Source organism: Carassius auratus, chromosome 43, assembly GCF_003368295.1.
Source record: "Carassius auratus strain Wakin chromosome 43, ASM336829v1, whole genome shotgun sequence".
Lineage (NCBI taxonomy): Eukaryota > Metazoa > Chordata > Actinopteri > Cypriniformes > Cyprinidae > Carassius > Carassius auratus.
Genome location: NC_039285.1, coordinates 679,464 through 697,555, shown reverse-complemented (window position 1 = coordinate 697,555; position 18,092 = coordinate 679,464). Strand labels below are relative to the sequence as shown.

The 18,092-nt window shown below is 38.8% G+C and overlaps 2 protein-coding genes across 2 annotated transcripts; one reads left to right on the top strand and one right to left on the bottom strand.

Annotated features, from left to right (window-relative positions):
* Window positions 1–591: 591 nt before the first annotated feature.
* myef2 (myelin expression factor 2) lies at window positions 592–9,553 on the top strand. Its single transcript, XM_026230407.1, has 17 exons — window positions 592–755; window positions 1,945–2,129; window positions 2,555–2,607; window positions 3,164–3,171; window positions 4,186–4,279; window positions 4,367–4,549; window positions 5,369–5,522; window positions 6,588–6,637; window positions 6,730–6,790; window positions 6,887–6,970; window positions 7,286–7,327; window positions 7,406–7,495; window positions 8,203–8,295; window positions 8,479–8,535; window positions 8,754–8,932; window positions 9,037–9,088; window positions 9,176–9,553. Exons 1-17 carry the CDS (start codon window positions 643–645, stop codon window positions 9,337–9,339), a joined length of 1,662 nt encoding a protein of 553 aa, XP_026086192.1. The 5' UTR covers window positions 592–642; the 3' UTR covers window positions 9,340–9,553.
* Window positions 9,554–10,309: 756 nt separating this feature from the next.
* Window positions 10,310–18,047, bottom strand: slc24a5 (solute carrier family 24 member 5). Its single transcript, XM_026230409.1, has 8 exons — window positions 17,823–18,047; window positions 17,165–17,344; window positions 17,004–17,087; window positions 16,725–16,828; window positions 16,549–16,649; window positions 14,715–14,998; window positions 14,325–14,531; window positions 10,310–11,074 (listed from the first exon to the last, which is right to left on the bottom strand). The coding sequence occupies exons 1-8, from the start codon at window positions 17,980–17,982 to the stop codon at window positions 10,650–10,652; spliced, it is 1,545 nt and encodes a 514-aa protein (XP_026086194.1). The 5' UTR covers window positions 17,983–18,047; the 3' UTR covers window positions 10,310–10,649.
* Between the last annotated feature and the right edge of the window lie 45 nt (window positions 18,048–18,092).

The following is an 18,092-nucleotide window of genomic DNA, read 5'->3' as shown; positions in this document are numbered from 1 at the left end:
TAGACATTTTCAATTTAAACTACATGAAGGCCTGAAAAAAATAAACAGTTTTTAACTTCCTTTTAGAAAATACTGAGTGTGCAAACTTCCTTAATTCTTATTCTTCTGCTTTCATTCGTAAATATATGCATCTATAGGATTATTTTTTATTTTATCTGGTACACTTTATTGGGATCATAAAATCGAAATGTATAGTTTATTGCACAGTTTTACCATAAGTACCCACCAGCTTTTAAAATAATATCTTTTTCAGTATTCCATTTCATCTTACTCAAAACTCTGTGCTTCAAAAAAGCTTCCTTTATTACATTTCTATTGCCAAAAAAACCTTACGCACAAAACAAAAATATTATAAATATTACACAATGAAATGTTCTTTATGTGTTTTGGATTTACTGGAAGTATAGTATTGTCCAGATAAGTTAACATTTCAGGGAAAAATGCGCTGATAATGGCATTTTATCAAAACAGTTAATTTAATGTAATGCCCAAATATTAGTAGACATTCACTTATACGCCACAAATGTTACCAGATGAAATGTTTGTTACTGATTGAAATGAAAAACAATGACGCCGGTGAAGTCTCGCGTGTTCTCGCGATAGCGGAGTGAGCGGGACGCGCGCAGGAGAGGAGCAGCAGTGATGGCGGACGCGGAGCTGAATGACACTAAACAAGAGGAATCAAGCGATTCTCCCACTGATGAGACAGAAGCGGAGCCCCAGCAGACAAAGGAGAACTCCAATGGCGTTAAAACGTAACTGAAAGCTCTTTAAAACTCAAATCTCGCATGTGTTGCGTCTGTTACGCGCGTATTGTTAGTGAGGCCTGTGCGCGAGCGTAGCGCGTTCACAGGGAAAGATGAACCCATTTATTTTCCCTTCATATCAGTTTGTGTTCATAATGCACGTGTCTGAAAACGTTTCCTCCAGTTCTCTGTTCCTCTCAGCCGGTATCTTTCTGTTGTTCGTATGTTTTGCGGCGCTTCAGTCGAGCGGTAACCCGTAGCAACCGCCATTGATTGACATCAGACCCCGCCCACTTCAGCAGCGACCGGAAGTGTTTTTCCAGTTCAGTTATCGTTTAAAGATCGATAAACTATAAACCAAACCGAGCAGATGAATTCTACATCATTACTGACTTTGCATTGAAGCAAACTAAAAAAAAAAACTGTTTATAATCTCGAAGCTCACAGTAGGTCTGTTTTTAACGGTTGTTGTTGTTATTAAAAATAATTATTTATCCCCTATAAAGAAAATGAATTGGTTTTTATTATTATTTATGGAACCTGACTGTTGTGCTTTATTTTTGTTTTTAGGAAAGTACTGCTTCTAAAAAAAAAGTTTTATAAAAAGTGATGTGATAAGCAATTTTATACATTTATTTATATAAAAATAATTATTTATTAAAATGTATTTATTAAAATATAAAATAAAATTCATATATATATATATATATATATATATATATATATATATATATATATATATATATTGTGTGTGTATAAAATAATATCTTTTTTTTATTATTATTATTATTATAAAAATTTTAAAAACTTAGTTGTTTTTTCCATTACAAAAATTGTGGCAGAACCAATAATTAATATGCATTTTTATATATATATATATATATATATATATATATATATATATATATATATATATATATATATATATATATATATGTATGTATATATATATGTATATGTTTTAAAATGTTGTATGTATATATATATATCGTGTGTGTGTAAAATAAATAATTATAAAGAAGCGGGAGAGCAAGCTTCTTGTAAAACAAGGTTTTTCTAAATGTATAGCTCTGCTAGATTTTTTTAACATTATTATCATCGTGACACTCATTTTTAGGAAGAAGGATGTATATCGTTGTCTTGTTCTGTCTGTATGTGTTTCTGAAGGAGGTTTTTCCTCTCTTGTGTGTGTTTGCAGCGACGCCGAGGACAAGCCGGAGCCCAAAGAGAAGAGCCGAAAGTCTCAGCGCTACCATCCCTACAAAGAGCGTCACGCCGGCGGCTCGGCGGACAAGAAGCCCGCTCACAGGAACCGGGTGTTCATTAGCAATATCCCTTATGATATGAAGTGGCAGGCAATTAAAGATCTAATGCGTGAGAAAGGTAACCCAGGCCGCGTCCCGTCCTCTCCCTCTCTCAGCTTTAGCTCGTGTCTGTCTCGACGATGTAGAGAAGAATCTCGGACAGGGCAGTTGAATCTGTTCTGGTGTGAATATATATATATTTGTTTATATATATGCATATGTTCTGGTGGTGTTTGCTGTAGTCATGATTCACTCTAGTGTTGAAGGATTGTACAGGTGGGTGGACTTGATTGTGATTTTTCTACCTGTAGCATCATGTCTAGAGGAATGAATGTAGTGCTAGGTGTTCGTGGAGGTGCTGTTGGAGGAGCGGGTCTCAGCTGTGTGTGTGTGTGTGTTTCACTGGGCTTTTCTACCTGTAGCGTTGCACCCAGGGAGACCGGACCACTGGTGATTTAAATGCCTTGTTCTCTGTGGTATTTTCCCTTTGTATGTCTCATGTAGTTGGTGAGGTTACATACGTGGAACTCTTTAAGGATGGAGAAGGAAAGTCAAGGGTAAGTGTTGGTGACTCTGCGCTGTCTGTGAGGTTTAAAAGGCCTCCGCAGCATCACTCTCATGTGCTCAGGGACACGTTAGAGCCGAAATACTGGCGTCGCTTTGACCTCGGGACGGTGTGTTGATGTGTAGAGTTACAGTAAAGCCTAATAAGATGATTATTTGGATTATTTGGTGACCTGTTTGGCTGGGGTCCATCTGATGATTGCTTAGGTGTTTTTGATTTGGACGTAACTGATCTACGAGAGTCATCCGTCAGGTGTCTTTCCTCAAACCCCTTCATCCATCTGTCTGTTCCCTTCTCTCTCTCTCTCTGTCCTTTAACAACAAGATCCAGTTTCATTTGCCCCGAGTTCATCCGTCATCTCACTGTAGCTCAATGAAAACCGCTCGATAAAGTAGAGTCATGAGCATGTGCTGTAATCGATCTTCCTGAAGCACTAATGATCAGTCAATCAATCAATCAGCTGTTTGTCTTTGAGCTGAAGTGGTTCTGATGATGTTCTTTCTTGTCCTTCTCTCTCCTCCTGGTTCTCCGTGGACTCGCTCCTGCAGGGCTGTGGGTAAGAACCGGCTTCTAGGAAAACCCCAACACATTTTCATTGATGCATTTGAGGACTCAAGTCGAAATTATTTCTGTTTTCACAAGCATTTAAAAAGACTGTCAACGGTGAAATAATAAAGGGACTTATGTGTTTATAAGCAGTCTTATTAATTATTTTTTCAAGCATTTTTTCAAGGCTTGGAAAAACAAATGTATTCATAATAATATTGAAATATAGTAAATATGAATAAATATTATGCTTCGGATTGTTGCCTCAAGGATTGCATCAGTCACAAATGTATTCAAGAAGAAATTTGTATTATTTATGTTCCAAAAACATTTTAAAAAGTAATCAAAAGTGAAATAAAGGTGCATAATTATTATAAAAATCTTTCAAAGCATTGAAAAAAATTAGCAGCAATTTTAAATGTTGATTTAAATTAGCTAAATATTAATAAAATGCCTGCATGTATAAAAACATTTTTATAAGCATTTAAAAAGGTAATCAACTGTGAAATAAAGCTACTTAAATAGATTTATAAGCAGTAAGAAACTATTATTATTATTTATGTTTTTCCAAGCACTGAAAAAAAGCAATAAGCAATTTTAAACATTTGTATAAAATAAAATATATATATTTTATTTAAAGAAAATAGGATTAAATTAAAACAATCAACTGTTGGGTGTTGTTATTATTTATATTTTTCCAAACATTTAAAAAGTAATCATCTGTGAAATAAACGTAGGAAATTATTCATCATTTTTCAAGCATTGAAAATTTTAAGTAATATCTAAAACCGTAAGTAAATATAAATTAATTAAAACAATGGAATTTATTTTATTTTTGGGGGGGGGCAGGGGTATCTAACAGCAGCGTTTAGTGTTTCAGTAGAAATTATTATTATTATTAATATTGTTTATATTTTTCCAAGCATTAAAATAAGTAATCATCTGTTAATGAGAGCCAGTTGAACAGTTTTCTGTGATGAGCAGCGCAGGTTTACTGTCGGTTTCTGACGCTCTTCTCTTCCAGCGTGGTTGAGTTCAAAGATGAAGAGTTTGTGAAGAAAGCCATCGAGGTCATGAGCAAACACGATCTGAACGGACGGCCGCTGAACATCAAGGAGGCAAGCGCTCGCTTCACTGTGCTGTGTGGAGTGTGTCTGTGCCGAGGGATGCTGACATGTGTGTGTGTGTGTGTGTGTGTGTTTCAGGATCCCGACGGGGAGCATGCGCGGCGCGTCCTGCAGAGATCAGGCCGGATGTTCGGAGCGGGCCGAGGGCAGGACACCGGGGTAAACATCCCTCCCTCCATCGCCAACAACCCCAACATCCCTCCGGAGATCCTGAGCGCGCTGCAGGCCGGACGGCTCGGGACCACCGTCTTCATCGCCAACGTGAGTCTCAACCGGTTTCTGAAATCTAATTCTGGGATTAGAAAGTCTTAAATCCATTTAAATGCAAAAAATGAATCTCTTCCTCATCCTTAATTAAATCCAGACACATTTCCTGGAATGAAAATGAAGTGAGTTTATGATTAAAACAATAATAGTCAATAAGTAATGGGAACATGTTTCCTGTTTGAATGAAGCACATTTTTCTGATGTTTGTTCATGTTTTAATCATAAACTCACTTCCTTTCGATCAGTTTCTCAGAAAACGACACTTTGTGTTTAATGTTATTTTGCTTCTCCAGTAAACGTGGACTGAATCCTGGGATCCAATCATATAAACTGAATTCACTGTATAACGTGGAACGCCACAGAATCAGTCAAAGTTTGGATGAATAAATCAAAAGTTCTAGGTTATTACACTAAAATCAATCAAATGGCAATATGGACTAGTATCTGTAAATATTAAGCTCCAGAAAGAGTTTATATATTATGAAACACTGCACTGAAGCGCATTTGAGTAAAACTATTTGTGATATACACACTGAAGTGTAAAGGTATTCAACTCGCCAAAATAAAAGTTTTTTCAGAGTTCTGTGACCAGTGAAACTTTTAATATATTGTTGGTAAATTGTATATTTTTAATGATTTTAATGAATCAGACATGCTTTTTGATTAATAAAATATTTAAAAAAAAGTATTTAAACATTAAAAATTTTAAAAAAGTAAAAAAACTAAAAAGAAAACTGAATTTGGGAAAAGGATTTGGTAGGGTTCTACAAATGAGAATTGTTCGATGTGTGTGTTGGTCTCTGTGTGCTGCAGCTGGACTTTAAGGTGGGCTGGAAGAAGCTGAAGGAAGTGTTCAGTATGGCAGGGACGGTGAGGAGAGCCGACGTCAAAGAAGACAAAGACGGGAAGAGCCGAGGCATGGGGACCGTCACCTTCGAGCAGCCGCTGGAGGCCGTCCAGGCCATCTGTATCCTCTGAGACCAGACACATGGGCATGAGGACCTATCTGATTTAAACAGGGATGGAACGATTAACCACGAGCTGAAAATCGATTCAATATGTGACGATTCAAATCGATTGAGACGCTAAACAAATCACGATTCAGTCAGTGGGAGGAGTTTATATGAATGTGTGTCTGTTTGAAAGTTTAGATGGTATTTATCCTGTTCATCTTTCTCTGTATGAAGCATATTAAAGTTCCAGAGTGCAGCGCTGCTTTGTTTACAGCGGTAACCAAGGAAACGCTTTAAGCTCCCCCTGCTGGCTGAGAGTGGATCTGCGTCTCGTTCAGCTCGTCTGCTGCTTCTGTCATAAAGATATTTCTTAGTCAAACCATTCTGTTTTTGCTTCAGATTTTGAAATTATACAATCTAATTTAGATTTAAAGCTGCTCATGTCGCATGTGTGCAGCATCTTTGTTTGGATCGTGATTAAAATGCAGAGGTTGGCTTGAATGAGTCTTGTTTTAAAAATTCTATTTAGTTTTATTTACATTTTACATTATATTTAAATTAAGTTATTTAGCAGACGCTTTTATCCAAAGTGACTTACAAAAGAGGACAACAGAAGCAATCAAAACCAATAATATGCAAGTGCTACATTAGTATATTATTAGTGTTATATTTCCAGTTCACAAAGAAACATGCAGCATTTTGTCCAAGCAATGATAAAAGCACACATTTATTTTATAAATTGTCTTAAAAATTGTGAATCGTTACTTTCCTAGGTTTAATGAAAGAAGTGAACGTTTTAATGAACGCATATCAGCACACTTTCCCCTGCAGTACTGTGTATATAAAGTTTCTGAAATGTTAAATATGAATGAGAGAATACAAATGAGGCATTATTTAATTAACTATGCACTCATTTCCAGAACATTGAATTAAAAACTCTTGTTTGATCTAGTTTTCTCTTTTTGTCATCCAGACACCTTAAAAAAATGAAAGTTAAGTCTGGTTGTGAGTGTGTCACTTGTTAGTGTGCACTGCAGTTAGTGTGCTGTGTAGGGGTCTTCCTTCACTCGCGCTCTCAGCTATGTTCAACGGTCAGATGCTGTTCGACAGACAGATGCACGTCAAAATGGTGAGGTCCAGCGTTTGTTTTCACGCAGCTTGTGTGTGTGTGTGTGTGTTTGTGAAGCTCACACTCATGCATCTGTTGTGTGTTTATTGTAGGATGATAAATCACTTCCTCCAGATGACTTCCGTCCTGCGGAGAAACCGCCGCAGTTACCCAGTAAGAGCCTTGTGCGCTCCTTTAGGACTGTGTTTAGAGATGTGTGTGATTCTCTAAGTGTGTGTGTGTGTGTGTGTGTGTGTGTGTGTGCTGCAGGAGGTCTGGGCGGCATCGGGATGGGTTTGGGTCCCGGCGGTCAGCCAATCAATGCCAACCGTCTGAGTGGAGGAGCCCCCGGAGGTGTGTTCATGTTTGTTATTTTTAAAGCATGCATATTTGCATTATTAATGTGCATGTGAAAAAAAGCATTATTTTGTAAAGATGCAGATGAGGCAATGAATCGAGTGTTTTAGTTAATTTATTTAAATGGACTGTTGCTTGATTCATCCACTCGAACGAATCAATCTGACTTGAAGTCTTGAATCCCTGAAAGCTAATGATCATAAAAAGGTTGATATGATGATGTTTGTTTGTCAGCAGTAAGATCACTGAATCTTGTGTGTGTCAGACTCCTGCTGGGATTGATGAGTTAACGCAGGATTGGTTGTTTGACAGGGATGGATGCGCCGGGATGCAGCAACATGAACCGCATGAGTGGTGAGAGTCACGTTCATCTGGAGCAGATCCTTCAGAGATCATGTGAGGAGGCTCATCTGTGTGTGTGTGTGTGTGTAGGGATGGGCGCAGGCTTCTCCGGGATGGACTGTATGGGTGGAATGGGAGGATTCGGAGGCAGAGACATGGCACCCATGGGACGAATGGGAGGTAAGACAGCACCGTTTCTGTCAAATCAACCAAATTACAGATTTTGTTATGGTTTTATCTGAAGAAAGGCATGCAGGAATAGTGATGAAAGCAAAAATATTAAATGTCACGGATAAATATTTACTCAATAATCCAGTTTTTTTGTCGAGGAGAAGGCCAAAATGACCATTTTGACGTGAGATTTGGAGCCAGGGGCGTAAACATGACTTTAAAGAAAGATGTTATCTGTACATTGAGATAGTAAAACCTGTTGACTTTAGCAGTATTTAATAGTTCTTCAACTTTTCATCAGCCGTCTTCATTTTTAAGGCCACATATGGCTCATTCCCAGAAATATGAGCGTCCAGGAGTGAATTATGAAAACCAAGTGTTGGCTCGCTGCATTTAGCTTCCAAGTTCTTTTTCTTATAGAAAGAAATGTTTGAAGAACAAATAATGCTGAAACATAAAATACATCTTGTTCCCCTCTATCAAAACATTACCCGTCTGAGTGATAAAAACACTCTTTTTCCAAAGTTTGGACGCTTCTAACACAAGAAGTATTAAAGGTGTCTCCGTGTAATTGTAGATTCTGGTGGTCAACAAACGTTTGTTTTGCGATGTTCATTTTTAAAGCCGTATATGGATTATTCCCAGAGATGTGAGGACAGCAGTGTGGATGTGTGTGAAGCAGCTCTTCTGGAGACTAACGCGGTGTTTGTGCGCAGATGTGTATCGCTCTGGAATGGGAGGAGGGATGGACAGAGACTTCGGCAGAGGAGACATGGGAATGAGCCGGCCCTTCGGAGACTCGTTTGGAGGTGTGTGTGTGTGTGTCTCTCTCTCTCTCTCTCTCTCTCTGTGTGTGTGTGTGTGTGTGTGTCTCTCTCTCTCTCTCTCTCTGTGTGTGTGTGTGTGTCTGTCTGTCTGTCTCTCTCTCTGTGTGTGTGTGTGTGTGTGTGTGTGTGTGAGCTGATGCTGACGCTCTGCTCTCTGTCCATCAGGTGGAGGATATGCAGGAATGGGGAATGCTGGGATGGGACCCATGGGCTCTGGATTAGGTCACGCACAAAATTACACTCATATGAAATTCTTTATGATTTGACACAAACCCTTTTTAAGGGATTCTGTGGGTTTTAGCTCACTCTTCCGTAAATTAAAGAAAAAAAAAACATTTGTTTCCTTTCCTTCAACCTGCAGAAACCCTGAGCTGTCGTTATGACTCTGTAATATCTACAGTATGTATATAAGTGTGTGTGTGTGTGTGTGTGTGTTTCAGGAGGCGGAGTCATGGGGAATATGGGATTGGATCGCATGAACTCTGGCTTCGACCGGATGGGCGGGAACATGGACATGGGGCGTGGCTTCGGACAGTATGGAGGCGGGTCGGGTCACATGGGTGGAATGAGTGACAGGGGGGCGGGGTCTAAGGCCGGATGCCAGATCTTTGTGAGAAACGTACGTATGACAATGAGTGAACATACACGTGTGTGTGTGTGTGTGTGTTACTGGAGTGTGTTTGATAGGATCTTCTCTGTTTGTGTGTGTGTGTGTTTCTTTAGCTCTCGTACGATCTGACCTGGCAGAAGCTCAAGGAGAAGTTCAGTCACTGTGGTACGTGAGTCAGTCTCGTTTCTACCACAGCAGCATCTGATTGAACACGTCACAAGCTCAAAAACAAACCTCTCTGGTGTTCTTCAGGTCAGGTGATGTACGCCGAGATCAAGATGGAGAACGGCAGATCCAAAGGCTGCGGCACGGTGCGCTTCGACTCTCCTGAGAGCGCAGAGAAAGCCTGCAGGATGATGAACGGAACCAAGATCAACGGACGAGAGGTCGACGTCCGTATCGACCGCAACGCTTGACTCACACACACACACACACACACACACACACACACAGAGGCCAGCTTTTGTTTTGTTTTAAAAACATCATGACTGTCATATCAGCGATCTCACCAGCTTCAGCTCCACGTGTTAGAGACCACCTTCACTTTTGCTTTCTTTTGTAAAACATTTTAATTTGTGGGACGTCTGTCTCTGACTACATTTTAAGAAATAAAAAGCTGGCTGTTGTAAATCCAGTCTGGGTCTCGGTCTGTCAGATCTCACACACACACACACACACACACAAACATCAGGCGTCCAGTTCTTGACATTTTTAGTATTCCCAAATATACTACTCAGGAATGTGTTTACAAAACTCATATTAAAACACATAATACAACATCATTCATTGTTTATAATCAAAGGATAAGAAAATGTTTATCTTAAGAACTATAACTTTTTTTTCTTAATATTCGGATGAATCCAGCGCCGGGTCATTTTCAGGACCGTAAGCTTGGGTGCGTGATAAAAAACAAACCAGAAACCCATTTTGTGCACCATGAGAGTGTTTTATTGACCGTAATCAGAGAGATGAGGTAGATCATGAGTATTAAACATGTGCGGAGACGAGGGATCCTGAAACCACAAACACTCGGAGAGAAAACCGGAACATACCCAGGAAATAAACCATGAACTGAGTACAATCAGAGGTTGATTACTAAAACAACTCAATGAGAACTACACACTTATTAATATTCATCACATTGACTAAAATCCCTGAGCAATAATGTTTTATGAAGAATCAACTGTTGCCATCATGAAAATAAACTGGGAAACAAGAAAAAATTTGCTTATTACTATATATATATATTTTTTTTTACTTATTTTTTTTAATTATTATTATTACTTAGAATTTTATGATACTATGCAATATTTATAAAATTTATTTTTTACCAGGGTCATTTTTGACTACAAAGGTACCAATTAAATATATATATATTTTTTTTTCACCCTTTAACATCTGAATCCTGTAGTCTTTCTTTATGAAGCCGTGATTTGTTTGTGTTCATATATCTAATGCGACAAAATAAATAAATAATCAAATGACTTTCTATTCTGACGAAGCAAAAAAAAAAAAAAAGCAATACATTACTTTTAAAGACTTTTAAAAAGCATAAAAGGATGTTTTATGTGAATCTATATAATTTGTACTGTGAGGTCAAAAGCATCCCTTGTAACAGAATCACTTCATGCACCACTGTCTGATGTGAATGAGGACGAGGCAGTGAAGAAAAACTCCATGAAGTGTCCTCACATGATCGTTGTCCTGATGGAGCGAGGCGTTCCCGTCAGTCACTGCAGGAGCGGATGGGATTGTTCCCGATGATCCCGAGCTCGTAGAGGATGGACAGCGTGGCGAAGAGCACGTAACACACCAGAGACACCACACCCAGCTTCCAGTCCAGCTTCCAGCCGTTGATGTGAACGGCCACGAAGAGGAAGACGATGGAGAGCAGCAGCGTGGCGGACATGAAGACCAGACCGCTGCTGTTGACCTCCACCGGTGACCCCGTGTCCACAAACACCGTCTTGATGAACCACGGCAGACCCAGACACAGCATGTCGAAGACGTTTGAGCCCACGATGTTGGACATGGCCATGTCAGCTTTACCTTCTCGAGCGACCATCACACTGGCCACGGTGTCCGGGATGCTGGTTCCCGCCGCCAGGAGCGTCATTCCCATCACTGTGTCCGGGATTCCCAGCGTCTCGCCTGAACACAGACAGCAGATCCTGCTAAGATGCTAAAAGAGTCTCTTAATTACAGACATAACAGTCGGTCTGTCATCGTTTAATCTCGTTACAAACCAGAGTCTCTTTCTTCTGTTGAACTCACACAAACGAACAGTTGACTGTAGACGTAAAATCAATCCGTGATGAAAAATTCTCAGCTTTAAAAAAAAAAAGTTATAGTTTATCCATTCTTTATGGAGAATTATTTGTTCTAACTACCTTGAAGTCACCCGAACTTTCCATTATTTATTTTTATTGTATTATTTTATTCTATTCATATATTATTGCTATTACTATGTATTTGTTTTTAATATGACTACTCTTGTTGTACCTTTTTAGGAATTGGTTAAAGTTGTTTGATATAACTCAAATTAAATAGCTGGAGTATGAATTTTTTTTTTTGCATGTGTTAAATTCGCATGATAAACCTAATGAGATTTTATTGAGAGAGCACAGAAGCCAAACTTTAAAATGCAGATATAAAGCTATAAATATTTGTGGTTTTTGATCAAAGTCTCAGCAAAAACAGTAAAATTATGAAATATTATTAGAATGTAAAACAGCTGTTTTCTGTGTGAATCTGTGTTAAAGTGTAATGTATTTCTGTGATGCTCCGCTGTATTTTCAGCATCATTCCTCCAGTCTTCACATGATCTTCAGAAATCAGAATAATATGATGATTTACTGCTCGAGAATATAAAAACGTATACATTACCACTAAGTTTCGACTAATATTTAAAATATAAAAAAGAAGAAAAAAATATGAATCAAGGATGCGTTCAATTTCTTAAAAATAAAGATAATGATACAATATATTTATGTTTCAAATAAATGCTGTTCTTCTGACCTTTCTATTAATCTGTGAATCCTGAAAAATAAAATTTAACAGTTTTAAACATACGTAATAATAATCAGAAATTTTTCTTGATAAAGTAAATCATCATATTTTCATGATTTCTGAAGATCATGTGACACTGAAGACTGGAGGAATGATGCTGAAAATACAGCGGAGCATCACAGAAATATATTACACTTTAACACAGATTCACACAGAAAACAGCTGTTTTAAAACTCTAATAATATTTCTCTGTTTTACAGTAAATAAAGTCAGTCTTGGCGAGCAGAAGAGAGCTGTTTCTGAAAGGTTAAAGATCTATCACGAGAGTCTCTGAGCTGTTATTCAGGGGCAGGAGGTTGAGGGTGACGTCCTCGTCCTCGTCCTCAGGGTTTCTCTCTCAGTACCTGCTCAGAGTCGCTCTAAAGCTCCTCCGGCTCTCCAGCGCTCATGTGCATCTGTGTGACCGTGGGCAGGATAATAATCCTATTATATGGGGCTGCATCACATGGTTTCTCACACACCCCGTGGGCTTCAGCCGGCTGTAATCCAGCGCAGACCGACCGGAGAGACTCAAGACTCCAGCATCATAATCCTTCAGGATACAGTGCTGGTATTTCAGGAATGGAGAGGAGAGCATGTGACCCGCTTAAAAACCTGATATCTGCAGCACAGCTACATGACGACTGCTGCTAGGAACTGTATTAAAAACGTATTAAAAACTTACTCATTAAAAAACAAATAAGCAAACCCAGCTCAGGTGACAAAAAGTAACACAAAAGTAACAATGCATTACTTTCCATTAAAACTAAGAAATGCAATTAGTAACTTTTTATGGAGTTGTGTAATATTGTAATGCATTACTTTAAAAGTAACTTTCCCCAGCACTGGCACTTTCTCGTTTCTAGCAGCTACTTAAAGGAATGCAATAGGGCTGAAAACTTTACCATGATTTAAATCATTTTACCCAAAGTAAAGAACAACATTACAAAATAGTAATTCTGCCTGAAATCAGAGACATTACTAATTTAAATTAAATGGATGATAATTAATTTTGGAAAATGTTAAACTCACATCATACTATTTGACAACCAGCAATTTTTCACCTGTGACATATGATCATATTTTCATAAATGCTTTTTTAGAATCACTTAGTCTCACTTTGAACAAAACCATCAAACATTTCGATCTCTTAATCGAACAAAACCAACCAATATTTAAACCTCGTAATCGAACAAAACCAATATTTAAAACTCGTAAACGGATAAAACCAATATTTAAATCTCGTAATCGGATAAAACTGATATTTAAATCTCGTAATCGGATAAAACCAATATTTAAAACTCGTAATCAAACAAAAACAATATTTAAATTTTGTAATCTGATAAAACTAATATTTAAATCTCGTAATCGGATCAAACCAATAATATTTAAAATGTAATCAAACAAAACCAATATTGAAATCTCATAATCGAATAAAACCAATATTTAAAACTCGTAATCAACAAAACCAATATTTAAATCTCGTAATCAACAAAACCAATATTTAAATCTCATAATCGGATAAAACCAATATTTAATTCTTATAATCGGATAAAACCAATATTTAAAACTCGCAATCGAACAAAACCAATATTTAAATCTCGTAATCGAATATAGCCAATATTTAAACCTCGTAATCAGATAAAACCAATATTTAAATCTCGTAATCAACAAAACCAATATTTAAATCTCATAATCGGATAAAACCAATATTTAATTCTTATAATCGAACAAAACCAATATTTAAATCTCGTAATCGAATATAGCCAATATTTAAACCTCGTAATCAGATAAAACCAATATTTAAACCTCGTAATCGAACAAAACCGATATTTAAATCTCGTAATCGGATAAAACGATATTTAAAACTCTTAATCAGATAAAAACGCTATTTAAAACCTGTAATCGGATAGAACCGATATTTAAATATCGTAATCGAACAAAACCGATATTTAAATCTCGTAATCGGATTAAAACCGATATTTAAAACCAGTAATCGGATAAAAACCGATATTTAAAACTTGTAATCAGCTAAAACCGATATTTAAATCATGTAATCGAACAAAACCAATATTTAAAACTAGAAATCGGATAAAACCAATATTTAAATCTCGTAATTGGATAAAACAAATATTTAATCTCGTAATCGAATAAAGCCAAACAAAACAGTGTGACTTTCTGCAATGTGTTGTGTATTGAGAATAGTGCTACAGTATGTAACTAAACTTGACTTGCATTCCTGTAACTCATCCGGTTGATGTTCGCAACACAAAGATTGTGGGTTTGATTCCCATTAATATTAATTCCCATAAATCACTGCAACAACAGAACAAATAAACGAAAGTGTGTTTACCGACGACGGTGACCATCCACACCAGCACGTATGTGAATGCAGAGATCCAGACAGCCGACATCAGGAAGGTGATCATGTAGCACTTCCTCCAGAAGCGTCTCCTGCAGTCAGGAACGGTCAGGAACAGCAGCACAATGACAGGCAGCGACAGAACCCACAGGATCCGCTTCAGATCGTGTTCCGGCATCGTGAACACACTCTTCTGCTCTGAGAGACAGAGAGAAACATGCAAACGTGAGGCTGCTGAAAAATAACTACTTTATTTTAGTTAACTACTTTCTCGTGCATCACCTTACACTGGAAAAAAACTATTTCAGTGCAAGTTTTTGATGAGATTCTTTTTAGGGATTACCAAAATTGTAATAAAAAGACTTTAATTTGATCACGTACCATCGGTTATCTCGTTCAGTCCGTGCAGGCTGAGAGAGAGGTGGGAATATCCGGAGTCGTCCTGGAAGATGCCGCTGTCGGCTCGGGAGCGACGGTGAAGGCGGAGGCTGCTGTCATCACTCCATCCCATCAGCGGCTGCTGTTCGTCTGGCTCCCGCGAGTTCTTATTCAGACACAAGCAGCACGGGCTGAAGCGCTGCATCACGTACTCGCTGATCTTCAGATCGAAACACAGCACACACACGTACACGCCATACACCAGCAGAAGACATGCGCTGTCATACCTGCAGACACAACCATCAGATCACAGTCAAAGCTGAGGGCTATGAAGTTAGAGCATATATAAACATGTATTCAGCGGATCATGTACTTTTTTTAGGCCAAGCTGTGAGTGATGTTTGCAATTTGTTGAAAGTGAATTGCAAGTTGTTGCAAAAAAAAAAAAAGTCTGAAATGAACTTGTAAAAAAAAAAATTGGGGGGTGGGGGAGGGGGGGTTCCTCAGTATGGCTGCGGTCATCTTGCAAAAATTTGGAACCAGAATCTGCACAGCAGTGATTTGGTTTGAAGCCAGAATCTGCGCAGTACTGATTCATCTGGAGCCAGAATCTGTACAGGACTGATTCTTTTGGAGCCAGAATCTGTACAGGACTGATTCATCTGAAGCCAGAATCTGTACAGGAATGATTCTTTTGGAGCCAGAATCTGTACAGGAATTATTCTTTTGGAGCCAGAATCTGCGCAGGACTGATTCATCTGAAGCCAGAATCTGTACAGGAATGATTCTTTTGGAGCCAGAATCTGTACAGGAATGATTCTTTTGGAGCCAGAATCTGTGCAGGACTGATTCATCTGGAGCCAGAATCTGTACAGGAATGATTCTTTTGGAGCCAGAATCTGTGCAGGACTGATTCATCTGGAGCCAGAATCTGTACAGGAATGATTCTTTTGGAGCCAGAATCTGTACAGGACTGATTCGTTTGGAGCCAGAATCTGTGCAGGACTGATTCATCTGAAGCCAGAATCTGTACAGGACTGATTCATCTGAAGCCAGAATCTGTACAGGAATGATTCTTTTGGAGCCAGAATCTCCAAAAGACTGATTCATTTGAAGCCAGAATCTGTAAAAGACTGATTCATTTGAAGACAGAATCTGTACAGGACTGATTCGTTTGGAGCCAGAATCTGTGCAGGACTGATTCATCTGAAGCCAGAATCTGTACAGGACTGATTCATCTGAAGCCAGAATCTGTACAGGAATGATTCTTTTGGAGCCAGAATCTCCAAAAGACTGATTCATTTGAAGCCAGAATCTGTAAAAGACTGATTCATTTGAAGACAGAATCTGTACAGGACTGATTCGTTTGGAGCCAGAATCTGTGCAGGACTGATTCATCTGAAGCCAGAATCTGTACAGGAATGATCCTTTTGGAGCCAGAATCTGCGCAAGACTGATTCATTTGGAGCCAGAATCAGAGCTCACAATCATTACACCACTCCCAGTTTTTATAGCAACAAATAACAAATTAAATGCAAACTTGTTAGAAAAATGAACATCAGCGTGACAAGAACTACCTAAACAATGATTGAAACTGTCTTTGGTAAAAATGTATCTGAAGTATAATTAGAAATTTTAGCTTGATTTATGTCCAGTAGTTTACATGGAGAGTGAAGGGTTTTTTAGCAAGCCACCGGACGGCAATCAAAATGTTTTTGGCTTTGCTTTTCAGAACGTCTGCAGAGCACTTGTTATGAGCAGAGTGCTGCTACTTTACTAACTGATCAAACAGCATTTTTACTAAAAACTGTTTTGTTCCGACTCATAGCAGACTCACCAGTGAACTCTGTTATCTGAGATGATGGCGATGACTGCAGAGACGCTGATGGCGTACGCCACACAATCCCTGAACAACGGCCAGCAGGAGAGACGACCCACCTGAACAGAGTAAAACACATCAGATGAATAACGAGCGTGTTGTGTGTGTGTGTGTGTGTGTGTGCGGTCACTCACAGCAGAGGTCAGCAGGCCACACGCCGCACAGATGCACAGCAGGTTATAGACGGCCGAGCCCATGATGGTGCTCACACCGATGTCTCCCTTCGTCACGAACACACCTGAGCACAAACACACCTGATGATACTTTCAGCTATATAGTATAAACAGAAGATCATACAGCAACCTCCTTCAAAAAAGCTAAATTTAAATAAGTTTCTAAATATGGTTTGTCTTTATGTGTCGACTTTGTGTCAGATGTTTCCTCAAAATTCCTCAGTAGGAAAAAAGGATTACCCAGAAACGCCGTGACGAGTTCCGGTGCCGAGCTCCCAGCCGCCATGAAAGTAGCTCCAGCGACGTCCTGCGAAAGACCGAGACCTGAAACACACACAGATCTGGTGAAATCACACTGAACACACACACACACAGCAGAAATCTGACAAACCACGGCTTACGCTCGCTGATGAGCTCCAGAGATGGCAGGAAGTAATCATCACACACAATCGACACGGACAGAAGCATGTAGAAAATGATCATGAAATAAATCAGAATCCCTCCATCCTTCCTCTCCTGAACCGTGAAGAATCCTTCAGGAAATTCAGACGACTGCGGCGGGATGCATTCAGACGCATTTTCTAAAACACACACACACAGATCTTCGTTTTAGGGTTAGGGTTTGACCTTTTGGTGCTGCTCACATGGTGGTCCAAGATTTTCTTCAATGCAATGAATTTTAGTTCATTAATGTTTTTTTGTTTTTTTGAATTTAAAAAAATATATTTTTGTGTGTTTACCAAGTTTTGTATCATTCTGATGAAGCAAGCAAGAAAAAAAGAAGAGAAGAGAAGACAGAAGAGAATCAGAGGGTTATAGACCATTAACATTCAGAAATATCAGTTTAACAGCACTTGACAAAAGTTGAATAATGACTTCTTTGTCTTCTGTAGAGCTGCTTTACAGCAAAAGCAGTATTTGTTTCTTAACTGTTTAATTTTGCAGCATTAACACTGTTATTTTTTCTGTTTATCTGAAACAGAAGCTGTCTGTATTATATTCATTGCTGTAGAAACACACGTGTCTGGATGCTGGGTGAATGAATTAAATCTCTCTCACCGAGGTCTCTCCGGACTCTCACTTCAGCCGAATCCTGAAAACTCTTCCCAACGTAGAAGACGAGATGAACCACGGCGAATATCAGCAAAACTACAGCGATGATGTACAGCAGAACGTCTCTGCGCTTCCTTCTGTGAAGAACCACGTCTGTCCTCATCATTCCCACCGACTAGAGACACGCAAGGATAGACACTGAGCCACCACAGCTCAGCTCAGAGAGAGAGAGAGAGTGTGTGTGTGTGAGAGAGAGAGAGTGTGTGTGTGTGTGTG

Excerpts from the sequence above, each read along its gene's own strand:
- myef2 (XM_026230407.1), top strand. The coding sequence starts at position 643 with ATGGCGGACGCGGAGCTGAATGACACTAAACAAGAGGAATCAAGCGAT. Across the intron at positions 756-1,944 it reads AACTCCAATGGCGTTAAAAC|CGACGCCGAGGACAAGCCGG; the intron begins GTAACTGAAAGC and ends GTGTGTTTGCAG. Across the intron at positions 4,280-4,366 it reads GGCCGCTGAACATCAAGGAG|GATCCCGACGGGGAGCATGC; the intron begins GCAAGCGCTCGC and ends TGTGTGTTTCAG.
- slc24a5 (XM_026230409.1), bottom strand. The coding sequence starts at position 17,982 with ATGATGAGGACAGACGTGGTTCTTCACAGAAGGAAGCGCAGAGACGTT. Across the intron at positions 16,829-17,003 it reads ACTCGTCACGGCGTTTCTGG|GTGTGTTCGTGACGAAGGGA; the intron begins GTAATCCTTTTT and ends GTTTGTGCTCAG. Across the intron at positions 16,650-16,724 it reads GTGGCCTGCTGACCTCTGCT|GTGGGTCGTCTCTCCTGCTG; the intron begins GTGAGTGACCGC and ends TACTCTGTTCAG.